The sequence below is a fragment of the Mustela lutreola genome, chromosome 4 (genome assembly GCF_030435805.1).
Source record: "Mustela lutreola isolate mMusLut2 chromosome 4, mMusLut2.pri, whole genome shotgun sequence".
NCBI classification, from domain to species: domain Eukaryota; kingdom Metazoa; phylum Chordata; class Mammalia; order Carnivora; family Mustelidae; genus Mustela; species Mustela lutreola.
In genome coordinates this window covers 195,341,954-195,355,075 of record NC_081293.1, presented here as the reverse complement: position 1 = coordinate 195,355,075, position 13,122 = coordinate 195,341,954, and the positions used below count along the sequence as shown (strand labels likewise).

The window sequence follows — 13,122 nt, the reverse complement described above, 5'->3', positions numbered from 1 at the left end:
AAACGTTATTGGCTTGTGGGGCATAAATTGAAAGAGTCAAAATGATCTGAATCCTAAAATATTTTGTCCAATCAAATTTTGTTCTATTAAAAGCAAATAAATATTTCTTCTACATATCAGTCAGAATTAGGTGTCATCCACTACAATTAGCCATGTTGATGGGGCTTGAAAAGTGGCTTTACCATTAGAACCTTCAGGATGGGTCAGTTCCATATGTAGGTTTCACTGAGCACTTTCTGTCTTGCTTTCCTTGTGTATTGTAGTGGGATCTCTCAACTCTACTTTATTCCAAGCCTGGTCTCATTCATCTCCATCAGTCCACAGCTTCCCACACAGTAGACTTTCAGTAAGTGTTCCCATATTGCACTAAACTTGTGCTCAGTGCATGGGAAGACATTAAATTATTATTAAGGCTCAAGCTATTTGACATTACTTCACTCTTACAGCACATGGATAAGTTAAATTTTACTGCCAATAATACAATGTGGTTGAGAATCTTGCCTTATAGAAGCTCAGAAGCCCCCTCATTCTTAGTGACCTCATCACTTGGGAGGGTCAGCTAGAGGATATTGTCAGGCTGAGTTAAACATTTCCCCACATCCTGTGCTCAGAGCTTCCAAGAACATGGAGAGCATACATTTAAAATGCCAACCAAGGATGGCTCAGAGAGCTCAGATGGCATTTAGTAATTCCCATTTCCTGAGGGTTTGGTCTTAAGGGAAGGAAAAAAGGTAAAATATCTATTTACCTAAGTCAACCATGACTAAAGTCAAGTAGAATTGATGGAAGGGTAGATAGGTGAATGCGGTCAAAGCCAGGCTGATGGATAAGATGGGTCACTTAAAAACATCTGACAGGTCAGTTCAACATCCCTTCCTCTGGGCTTGATCATTTAAGAAAGTAAATTTCCTCCAGCTAAAGGATGCCCAGAATGAGCTCATTTGTTAAGGCCAGAGCTGCCTCTTGGAGGTGATGAGTGCATGAAAAGGTTGTGGAATGGCAAAACTACCTGTCAGGGGCAGGTCTTTATGCCTTGCAAGTGTGCAGTGCTCAGGGAAAATGTAGATATTGGTGAATGGATCTGCTGGTAGGAGAGCCGAAAACGTATGTGATTTAAAAGCAAAACCCTGTGACCAAATCATTAGACTGGTTCCGTTTAGATTCATGAAAGAAATGTACAGGGTTTCAGCTGAAATCATGGAGCTAATAAGTAGGAAGTGATAGTTCTGTAAACTTCACATTATTTGGAGTATTGCTAAAGAATGGGGAATAAAAGCCACACAGAAAAATCAGTTGTATCCAAAAAGGTTCCAAAGTTGGTGGGTTTTAGAAAATGGCACAATTTTGAAAAAATGCTATTCATCCTAAACCTAAACCGAAGTTCAAAAACTGTGTTCTTATGTGTCTGTTGGCCACCTCGTGTGGTCTGTATGTCTTCTTTGGAGAAAAGTCTGTTCGTGTCTTCTGCCCATTTTAAAATTGGATTATTTGTTTTTTTGGCATTGAGTTGTATATGTTTATGTATTTCAGACACTAACCCTTCAGTGACATGTCATTTGCAAATATCTTCTCCCATTCTGCAGGTTGTTTACTTTTGCTGATGTCGCCTTTGCTGAGCAGAATCTTTGTATTTTGATAAAGTCTGAAGAGCATATATTTTTGCTTTTGCTTCCCTTGCCTCAGGTGACAGATCTACAAAAAAGTTGTTACGGCCGATGTAGAGACATGACTGCCTGTGCTCCCTTCTAGGCTTTTTACGGTTTCAGGCCTCACCTTTAGGTCCTTAATCCATTTCAAATTTATTTTTGTGCGTTGTGTAAGATCATCAGGGAGATGCAAATCAAAACTGCAGTGAGCTATCATCACCTTGAACCTGTCAGAATGGCTAAAATCAACAACTCAAGAAACAAGTGCTGGCGAGGATGCGGAGAAAGAGGAACCCTCGTGCACTGCTGGGAATGCACACTGGGGCAGCCCACGGGAAAGCAGTACGGAGGTTCCTCAAAAAACTGAAGAGGGGAACTGCTGTATGATCCAGTAATTGTACTACTGGGTATTTACCCCCAAATATGAAGATACTAATTGGAAAGGATATGTACATCCCTGTGTTTATTGCAGCATTATTTATTATAGCTAAAGGATGGAAGCAGCTCAAGTAGACAAGTGGACAACGAAGACAAAGAACACACATACATACTATGGACAATTATACGTCCATAAGAAAGAACGAAATGTTGCCATTTGCGTTAACATGGATGGAACGAGAGAGTATTACGCGAAGCGAAGAAACTCCTGCAGAGAAAGACAAATACCATATGTCCTCACTCATATGTGGAATTTAAGAAACAAAACAAATAAACGAAAAAAAAAAAAAAAAAGACAACCCAAAAAACAGACTCGTAACTGTCGAGAACAACAGGTTGCCAGAGGGGACGGAGTGGAGGATGAGTAGACAGGCATGAGGTTAAGAGTGCTCGTACCTACATGAGCACCGGGTGATTCACAGAACTGAATCACCGTATCGTACATCTGAAACTAATACAACACTGTCGGTTAACGACACTGGAATTAAAAGAAAAAAGAAAGAAAAAAACCCCAAACTGTGTTCTCGATAAGGTTTCGTGTTTTAGAAAGAGCTTGCTTTACTTACTGAATTTTTAAAGTCTTTCTTTTGGGGAAGTTAATGGACCAGGTTTTTCTTTATACCTGGGACCCCACAATGACCCCCAGGCTAAGGGGAATGTTATTTTACCAGCACGAGTTTCTGTAGTGAAGTGTCAGCTCTCTTTGCAGCTTTGGCCTTTTAGAATCAAGTCTAAAGCATTTTCTTTGATGCCTAAGTATTTTGAGCTCTGGCCCATAAGTATTTTCTTACTTTTTCCTTCTTTTTTCCCCCCTAAAACATGTAAGCAGATTATCTTCATATGTTTCTATGATATTTTTAAGTTGCATCTTAAGGTTCGAAGTTTTAAGAAACACAAATAGAGAAAAGGGATCGTTTCCTTTCTTGAATAACACAGAAGAGGAAAAGGAAAAAGAGTTCTATTCTTGTTCCCTAGGGAATCCATCCAAACCCACACTGCCTCCTGTTCAAGCTAGAAATGGGAAAGAAGCCTGCGAAAGTTGTCTCTCTGTGCTGGTTGGAAACTCTCCCGCAGGCTGGGAGTAAGACCCGGTGGGTAGGCCTGAGAAAAAAAATGGCTACTTTCGCCCACGGTGTAGCGTCGCTCCACACAAGGATCAGATTCCAGGTGCATGACTCTAAGAACTCTCTTCTTTTTCTTCCCCCATTTGTTTATAATATTTTTTATTAATTACCACCACCACCACCCCCAGCTTCCAATCTGCTCTAAAAAGTCAATCTATGGATTTACTCTTCTTGCGGAGGCACGCCTGGAGTCTGGGAGACGCAGGATTTGTGCCCTCTTCACAGTGCTCTGGGCAAAGCCACTTCCTCCTGCCCTCCATGAAACCCTCCTGGAGGAGGCATGATAGAAGCGCTCTCTCCTCTAGAGGTCTTCTGCGTTGTACTTGTGTCTGAGGTCTCCAGCAAAGCGGAGTCCTTAACTCTTTCCGAGCTCTCCTAGCTCAGGATGGACTTTGTACTGGGAAGGGATGCAGCCATCCCCAGGGTGACCCACGTCAGCTCTTAGCAGGACCTGCACGACCAGGCCTGAGCCCTTGGATGCAGAGAGGCTCGCCTCCAACTCCACTTTCCAGAATCTCTGAGTATTGCTTGGCACGCCAGCGTGTAGGCGTTGGGCACTACGATTTCACCTTCAGAATACCATTACTGTGACCACAGTGAAGCAGAACTGACATCTGATGGCCCTGCCATTGTTCCCGAAATAGCAAAGCGGCAACTGAAATGATGCCAGTTTGACATCTGACATTTGCAGCTTGCAGGGAGGATTAAAGAACCACATGATTTAAAGTCAAAACAAAAACATCAACAAAAGGTGTGATTCTCACGGTGGAATTAAGAAGCGGGTACTCTGGAGGCACCTGGGTGGCTCAGTTATTTGAGAATCTGACTTTAGATTTTGGCTCAGGTCACGGTCACAGGGCAGTGAGGTCGAGCCCCATGTCGGGCTCCGCGCTCAGTGGGGAGTCTGCTTGAGATTCTCTCCCTCTCCCTCTGCCCCTACTTCAACTCACATGCGCGCTCTCTCTCTCAAAGAAATAATAAATCTTAAAAAAAGAAGTGGGTATTAAGTAGTTCTGAAGATGAGGCCAAGTGGAGGTAAATAATTTGTTCAAGGTTAAGGAACCCGCCAGTGAGGAAGTTGGATTCCAACCCACATTCAAGGCCATCATCGTCCATTATCTACGTAGGTACTGAGTTGGCAATGACTAGGTTCTTCTACCGCATGGATATACAGATGGTCAAATGTTAGTCGGTCTTGGGAGGCTCCTGGGGGCAGGAGACTTCCCTGAATCACCACGAGGCATGTGTGCTCGAGTGACTTTGATGATGCTGGTGCTGTCTGTCCACCACTCAGTCGCTCTGCAGTCCTGGGACCTTGTTCCCTTTAATTTGGCTTTATCTGAGCAAGCAACAAACAAATCAATGTTTAAGAGGCAAACGGATCTCCCTAAATTCAGAAAACGGCTTCGGATTCTTTAAAGATAGGTATTTTTTTCAACTGCCATTCTGACTTGGCTGATGAACACGAGCATGTTTATAGGAAAAAAAGAGTGCAGACAAGTGAATTAGGGGATATTTTTGTGCCATCATTTGACCATGATGATAAGCTCTTGCTCAACTTGGTGCAGTGAAGGGATCATAATGAAGAAGTGTTTGCAGCAGCCTGGGTGACAGCTAATTCACATCTGCTCCTTTCCTACACTGTAGATTTCCCTGATTTTGTAGCAATAAACCATTGGAATGTTTTGAAAATTTCAATGTATTCAGACTCAACTACACAGTCAAGGCTTTTGGGCACATTGGGTATTCGCTGAATGTTTGTTAAAGAAATGAATCAATCAATAAATATCACTTACACCTAGATGTTCCCACGCCTCCAAAAAAGAAAAGGGGAAGTCTTTGTTCAGATATTGCATTCTAAAAAAATGTTGCGATTAATTCTGCATCCAGTAAAATTCTGTTTTTTTCACTGATTGCAGTAACTAACAAGTTTTAAGAGCAGGGGTTCTGCTTTCAGCTTTATATAAGCCTGCATGAAGGACCGAGCCTTGGCGAGAAACAGTACCACACAGAGGGGAAGAATGTGAACTTGTAGTCAAAACTCCTGCCTTCAAACCCCAGTTCTCCTCCTTTATGGGTGTGTGAACACCAGCCAGGTCATCATACCCATTCTATGTCTCAGTTTCCTTCTCTATAAAATGGGGATGAGATAATGGTACCCATCTCATGGTGTTATCATGGTAGCAGACAATGTTAACACAGAGACAGAGCTTAGCGCACCGTCTGACACATGGTAAGTTCCCCGTAAATGTCAGCTGTCTTCACGGTCAACATGCGGGAATTACGCAGTGCTGAAAATTTACTTGCAATCACATTAGTTTTCAGTGGGCACCCCTGTAAAGTCCTACCAGTTGGGTGGCTTAAAACAACAGAAACTTATTCTCTTACAGTTTTGGGGAGGAAGTTGAAAATTAAAGTGTTATCAGGGCTCTCCATTTTTGGAAGGCTTCTAGGGAAGGGTCCCTCCTGGACCCTTTGATCTCTGCCTCTGTCTTCATGGGACTGTGTGACTCTCTGTGTACCCAGCCTCTTCCTGTAAGGACACTCTCCTTGGATTTAGGGCATCCCCAATCCAGCAGGCCCTGCCTTAATTACATCTGCAGAGACTGTGTTTCCAAACAAGGTCATGTTTCAAGGTTCTGGGTGGACGTGAATTTGGGGGAGGTAGACACTATTTAACCTCTATAGCATTTCATTTCAAAAATTAAACCTGCAGACTGTTGTAGTCACTATAGGTCTGTGATCCTGCCTATTGCTTGAAAACACAGAGAAGGTACAGAGAGAATTTGCTTCTCATTAAGTTGCTAATTTCTGGTTAGAAATAAAACTGAGGTTGATAGTTATAACATTTTCCAGGGTTCTGGGGTTTGACTAGCTAAGAAGAAATGGGCCTAATGAGCAAAACTATCTTTGGCGTGGCCAGGCAACTAGCCATTTGGTCCCCAGTGTAGGTCCCCACTAATCCTGGGGATGACACACCAGACCCATAGCTGAGCCTTCCACACGATGTTGCTCTGATTCTAGAAGCTTCCGCAGCCTCAGCCAATGGGCTGCCAGGGAGTTCTGCCACAGAATGGAGCTGCGTCCTTCAAGTGAATCACTGCTGGATGGTGGACCCTGTGAGAAGATGGGCCTCCACGGGCTTCTCTGGACCGATGGTGTGACTGGCTCTATGGTCTGGTCAGAGGTTTCCAGGTTGCCCTTGTGTTCCTTGCAAAACATGCCCTCCCCCAGCCAGAGTGCCTATTAATATGGAGGGAGCCCTGAAAGAGTTAATGCCTGAGCTGGTGATCAAATCTTTATAGATCCTTTTGAAGAAAGGCTCTGGGAGCCTCCTTGATGAGAGGCTAGAGGGAGGCAGCAAGATGTGTCTTGTGTACATAGATTTCTGGCAGGGGATCGTGAGTAAACATGCATCTTTCTACGAAGCAAAAGAGAGTCATCAGGTGGGACCTGCTTGAGTCCAGCCTGCCCTCCTGAGCTTAACGAAGCAGCAGCACATGGTAATTTGATTTACAAATGCAACCACATATGAGAGAGAGAGAGAGAGAGAGAGAGAGAGAGAGAGAGAGAAATAGGGAACGTAGGTGGGAAGTGCGGAAGGACAGAGACAGAGGTAGATGTTGATGTAGCGCGTCCTCCTGGGACACGGGCGATGGAAACAGAGAGAGAGCTGGGGAAGAAGGCAGGGGGAGATGGAAGTGGTGGGGACAGAGTGAGGGGAGAGAGGAGATGGAGGTTGGGAAAGAGAGAGATCGAAGCAGAAAGTTTAAATAGTGTGTGCCCTTTGCCACAATCTAGGACCTCATGACCTAATACTAGGGGAGACCCCTGGCTGATTCGTCCCCTTGGGCTACATTGGGCTACCCTTGGGTTCTTGCCTGTCCTAGGGTGCACCTCACACCTGGCTGAGTAGGACACACATGTCACAAGGTTTTTATTTTCATACAACTTGGCCCCAGCATGGCAATCCGTCCTCCAGTGCCCGCATGAAGGATGAAATGCTGAAATTTGTTCAATGCAGAGAGATGGATTTTTCAAGGCTAAATTAATTTTATGCAATTTTCACCTGAGACACTACTCCATTCCAGAGAGTGTGGTCAGGTGCTGTAGGATCTCTGGCTCCTAACTAGACATTTTCTAAGCAGAGATTCTTGAATGCCCGGGGTAAGAACTCTGCCTCTTAGTACGACTCGTCCCCAAACGAGGAACGAATGAGGAAGCCAGAGGTAAAATGGTGTTGTATAATGGGTAGAAAATATAGCAAAAGAGAAGTGAAAATAAAAACTGGCGTTTTCACCTCCCCTAAAAATAACGGCAGTCAATATTTTGGTGTGTTTTCTTAGTTTGCTCTCCTCGTGTGTGTGTGTGTCTGATTTTGTGCAAGCAGGTAATCAGCGTGTCCTTGGTGTAGGGACACCCGGTTCATTCACTTACCAAAATGTCGCGAACACTTTCCACATCCACAAGCCCACCCGTACTATCAAAGGACGGCCCATGAAGGATTTCCACGAACTCGGTTCTTTGGCAGGTGTCTGTGGCCGCTCTTTGTAGAGGCTGGGTTTTGGGGCTGCAGCCCTGGTGTGAGGGTGTGGTCACAGGAGACCATAGGAGGGCCTCTCCCTGGCAGGTGAGACCCAGAACAGCGGGGGCATCTGGCTGGAGGCCTCATTGGGCAGATCCCTGGTCCAGGAAGGAGCTTGCAGAATACCCCTGGATAGCCTCAGGATTCTTTTCAACCAGAACCACCATCATTCACACCACGTCAAGAGGATACTTGTGTGGACTCAGAGGGATGCACATGAATACTTTCCCAATACATTTTGCAGCTTTTAATTATATTTTTGTTAAAGCCCACAGATTGGGCCAAATGTAAACTCATCCCGGTAAACAGATATTTGGAGAATATTTAGGAGACTTTTGTGTAAGCTCTTTGAAGTAATGTCAAGGGAAACACACAAGCTTCATTTAACTTTCTCTCTAAAGCTGGCTAAGCTGAAGGGTATATACCCCTGCCTTTCCATCTGTGAATATTGCCACTAACCCCCAGAAGGTTTGTATGAGCTACTTTGTTTAAACCAACTCTCTAAAAATAAGGGGACCATGATTTTCCTTAGATTGGACCTTCTGTATGGACTCTCTGGGGCATTAGGACTGACTGATTGCATTCACACATCCCTTTGGCAATGGCACCACCGCATTAAATTAGCATCGCGCACAATGAATGGTAATTGCGAGATTGTCATTTCACTGCAAGTGCAAAATTGACGTGTTCTGCAAACCCGTCCCATTGTATGTCACAGGAAAGCCCTGGAACCGTGTTGTTCCGAGCAGAAACATGCGCTGTAACAGCGCTGCGAAGGAGGTACGGGGTCCTTCAGCAATGCTGTTCCTTTCCTCCTGCTGGGGTCCCGCGCTCAGTCTGCAACCCCCGCCCGACCTCATCGGCATGCCATGCTCGTGCTGCAGCCCTGCCAGACAGTAGCCTGAGCGTGCAGAGAGTGCCCCGGAACAACTCCTCCTCCCGCCGGCCTCCTGTGTGGATAAGACCAGCACAAACCCCCTCCGTGTATTCACGAGAGTGTGAAAAGGCTACTTATGTAAAGCTTCTTATTAAGAGATACACCAGGCATTTACAGGAAACTTTACCCCAACACTACACATTCATTGAGAAAGAGAAGAGTGATTTACGCGCGCTTCCGTGGTAGCTTAGGAAAGGGCCGCTCTGCCGCGCTCCGACCCTCCTGCCGACGCGCGGGGAATGAGGCCGCAGACCAGCGGCGCGAGCGCATTTCTTCCCCGCACGCGGGATCACAGGTTGAATGACAACATGCATATGCATTGGGCTCCCGCGGTCGGCTGATTGGCTCTGCAGAATTTATTAGGGATTAGAGGACTCATTGGAGCCTGAAATGATGTGCTAATAACAGGTGCCCTAAGCCGGCTGATTAGATGTGGTATCTCCCTCCACCTGCCGCGGGGCGAAGGCTGGGGCCCGCTCAGAGAGGCATCCTGGGCAAGGATAACAATCCTGGTAGCGACAGTCGCTGGCCGGAGCGCGCTCCCTGGGAGTCCGGCTCCAACCCAGCCTCTCGGCAGCAGCCAGGGCCGGCGTGGGCGTCCGGACGGCTGGGCTGCCCTGACCGATTCACCGAGCCATCCCTCCGTCTGCGAGCACCCCAAGCCCCTCACCCCGACCTCCCTGAGGGGGAGGGGTCAGGCCTGAGTCCCCTTTCAGAGGCCACTTAATGCTGTCACTCACCATCAAGGTGCAATGTGGCTATTTGCTGTAGGATGTTCTAGTCGGTGCGCAGCCCTCTAGGATTTGGGTGAAACTGCATACCCCCCCCCCCCCCCGAGCTTCTCTCATCTCAGTAAATGGCAGAGATCGGGGTAGGATTTCGACTTCTTACCTAAGGTGAGAGGAGAATTCTGAACACCTTACTCTCAGAACACAGCACACTGGGGACAGCTGAGAAATCACGGCACAGACCATTTCAGTTTAAAGAGAGGTGTGAGAACGCCACAGAAACGGGCTCTGCCTTACCCTTGTTGCAAAATGTGCCATCGTAGGCCGTGTGCGAGCAGTCGCAGGAGTAGCCGTGGTATTTCTCTAGACACCTGCCTCCGTTCTCACAGTTGGCCCCGTAGCTGGTGCAGTGGCCCGAGCAGCCGGATTTGAACCCGGCCGTGACCTTCGCTCTTTCCTCCAGGTCCAGCGTCACCCCGTTCATCCTCAGGGAGCGGATGCAGCCGAGGAAGCCCTGCTGGCCCCCGGCGCCACCTGCGAACGACAGAAGGCACGGGGCTCAGACCCGGTAAGCTCTGTTGTGCTTCCGCGGCCCCTTCATTGCGCCCGGACCGCAGTGGCAGGCCAGGGCGCTGCGAAGCGTGGCCCGCACCCTCACTTTCCAGAGGGCCCTGCCTAATTGAAAGGCTCAAAGCTCTCCCCACTTTAGCCATAATGTCTCATTAAAAGAGGCTGTCTTTGGAGAAGCCATACATTTGCTACCGAAATAAAATGTTTGGAGAGACACAAAGATTATACATGCTGTTTTGGAAATCTAGTCTGGTTTCCTAAATAAGTTTAGAGAAATCTATAGGGTTTTTTTGTTTGTTTGTTTGCTTGTTTTGTTTTGTTTGCTTTTTTGTTCTTTAATCCCAGGACATTCACTTCTATAGCATTATCTATTGAAAGAAATATAAAAAGGCAGAGAAACATGAATATATTAGCATAATTAACAAGTCAATTAGTTGGAAGGCACAAATCCATTTGAAATTGACTGTACACGTGGGTCTTGTCTTAGGAAATATGTCGCTTTCAAGTTCCCATGAAACGTTCCCGGGCATCTTGTCCGGGGTGGTCAGAAGTTGGAATTGATAAATTTTACCCAGAAGTTAGCCACACCACATGGACTACCAGCTCAGGCTAGATTTTACTGCTTTTTGTCTAAATGCCACTGCAAGACATACAACACAAAAAGCAAGTTCTCTCTGATTTTCTAAGTTACAGAGTTAGACACAGGTTCATGAGCATGAAAATATTAAAATATTCCTAACAAATTTCACAGAAAGATTCACTGGAGCATTATATCACGAGTGAATTTAATTATGTCTGTAATAACCTTGGCTACAGTTTTTTTTCAGCAGCTGGTAGAGAAGGAGGAACTCAAGTTTATATACACGTCTGCCTGTCAGGGTAACAAACTTTTCCAGAAAGTAAACAAAACGTGTAGTCATTAAAATTATTAAAAGAAATATCTGCTGGGGATTTAGCAAAAAAAAAAAAAAACTGTTAATAAAAGTTATTTTTTACTGAGGGCTATGTGGTAGGTACTCCCCTAAGCACCTCCTTAAATGCTATTCACCCGATTTTCTCAACAGCCTGGCAGGGCAGGTATTACTGTGAACACCCCCATTGTTCCGATGAGGAGGCTGAGGCTTAGGGAAGCTCGGTGGTTGACTCAAGGAGTCGTAGCTCCAAAATGGCAAAGTTGTGCAAATTCTTATGTTCGAGTGTATGGTGTTAAGCTCTATCCTGTGTTGACCATTTAATACCGAAGGACTTCAGGGTCAGGGCCCCTGTCGAGGTACGTGTTTCTGAGACAGAGGTCTGGATGTCTTTCCAACTGGAGTGGTGAATAGGATTGTCAGTGTTTGGGTGTGACCAGTAGCTGGGGATGGATTCTGATCACTTATTCGGGACCACTGAGAAAAAGCACACAATCGAGCAGACTCATGGGACAGGGCTGGTGGATCCAAGGCTTTCGTTGCAGAGACAGACCGATTTGCTTATGTGTGTAAGTCCTTGGCCATGAAATGGCCAGTGACTCGCTCTGTTACCTTTATAAACCCAAGCCTTGTGTTCTCTAGTGGAGGAGTACATAGGTTTGAATGAGGCTTCTCCAGGGATGATTATTTATGATCAAATAAAATAACTGGACAGAGGATTAATTGAAGGGAGTCCAGTGCCCTTTTTTGATCAAAGCTACGGGATAGCAGCTGGCAGAAGAAGCTGTTAAAAGCAACCACTTGGAAGGATTTCCCATTCTGCAATCTGCTCGTCAGCTCTGCTTCATACACCTCTGTGCGGAGGAGAATCCGGGCCTTTGCTACGATTTGGAAGAATTTCAAACCATTAGTCACTCTTTGTGTGTTAAAATTTCAATTTGGCGTCCATCATTTTAGCGTTCGGCTTTTGCTCTTGGAATAAGGGGTCTCCGAAGGGCCTCTCATTCAATAAACCCCCAGGCCTTTACATTTTTGTTACTAGGCCATTAAGACAATTACAGCCTATGAAAATACGCTGAAGTTTTTAAGTCATTGTTTTTGGGTATGTCCTGCTCACTCCTTTTCCCTATTGCAAATGTAACCATTTTTCACTGGGAAAACCATAAACACACTGATAAGCAAAATGAAAAAGAGAATCTCTAAGGCTGCGCAGATATAACTACTTTTACTTTCGGCAAACAGCTTTTACTACCTTTTTTTTTTTTTTTTTTTTTTTTTAGATTTTATTTATTTATTTGACAGACAGAGATCACGGAGAAGCAGGCAGAGAGAGAGGAGGAAGCAGGCTCCCTGCTGAGCAGAGAGCCCGATGCGGGGCTCGATCCCAGGATGCTGGGATCATGACCTGAGCTGAAGGTGGAGGCTTTAACCTACTGAGCCACCCAGGCACCCCAGCTTTTTCTACTTTTTAAAAAAAGATTGTGGGGCACCTGGGTGGCTCAGTGGGTTAAGCCTCTGCTTTTGGCTCAGGTCATGATCTCAGGGTCCTGGGATCGAGCCCCACATTGGGCTCTCTGCTCAGCAGTGAGCCTGCTTCCCCCTCTCTCTGCCTGCCTCTCTGTCTACTTGTGATGTGATCTCTCTCTCTCTCTCTGTCAAATAAATAAATACAATTAAAAAAAAAGATTGTATTTACTTATTTGATAGAGAGGGAGAGTACAAGCAGGGGGCACGTAGGCTGAGGGAGAGGGAGAAGCAGACTCCCCGCTGAGCAGGAAGCCCGACCACCTGGGGCCCACCCCAGGACCCCAGGATCATGACCTGATCCGAAGGCAGATGCTAAACCAACTGAGCCACCCAGGTTCCCTGCTTTTGCTATGTTTATGTACTGCATTCGTGTAGGAAAAAAAAAAAAGGAGGAAATGGGATGATGATATACACGTTGTTCTGAAATTTGCTTTTTGCATTCAATGTATCATAAAACGCTTTCCAAGCAATAAATGTACAACTAGAACATCCTGGTTAATATCTGCAAAGCATCCCGTTCCATGAATGCTCTGTAACTTCTTTGCCATCCCATTACCACTGGGCTTTTAAGCTTAGTCTGATTTTCATTTTACGTGACACTCTAATAAATATCCTTGTAGAAAACCTTTACCACCTGTTCAGTATTTCCTTAGAAT

At 45.6% G+C, this 13,122-nt stretch overlaps 1 protein-coding gene across 1 annotated transcript in view; it reads right to left on the bottom strand.

The window, feature by feature from the left end:
* Positions 1–13,122, bottom strand: part of CNTNAP2 (contactin associated protein 2) — a 1,947,395-nt gene that overhangs the window by 175,385 nt on the left and 1,758,888 nt on the right. Inside the window, exon 18 of the mRNA XM_059172148.1 lies at positions 9,756–9,992. Coding sequence (XP_059028131.1) covers positions 9,756–9,992 — 237 coding nt within the window. The remainder of the gene's footprint in view (positions 1–9,755; positions 9,993–13,122) is intronic.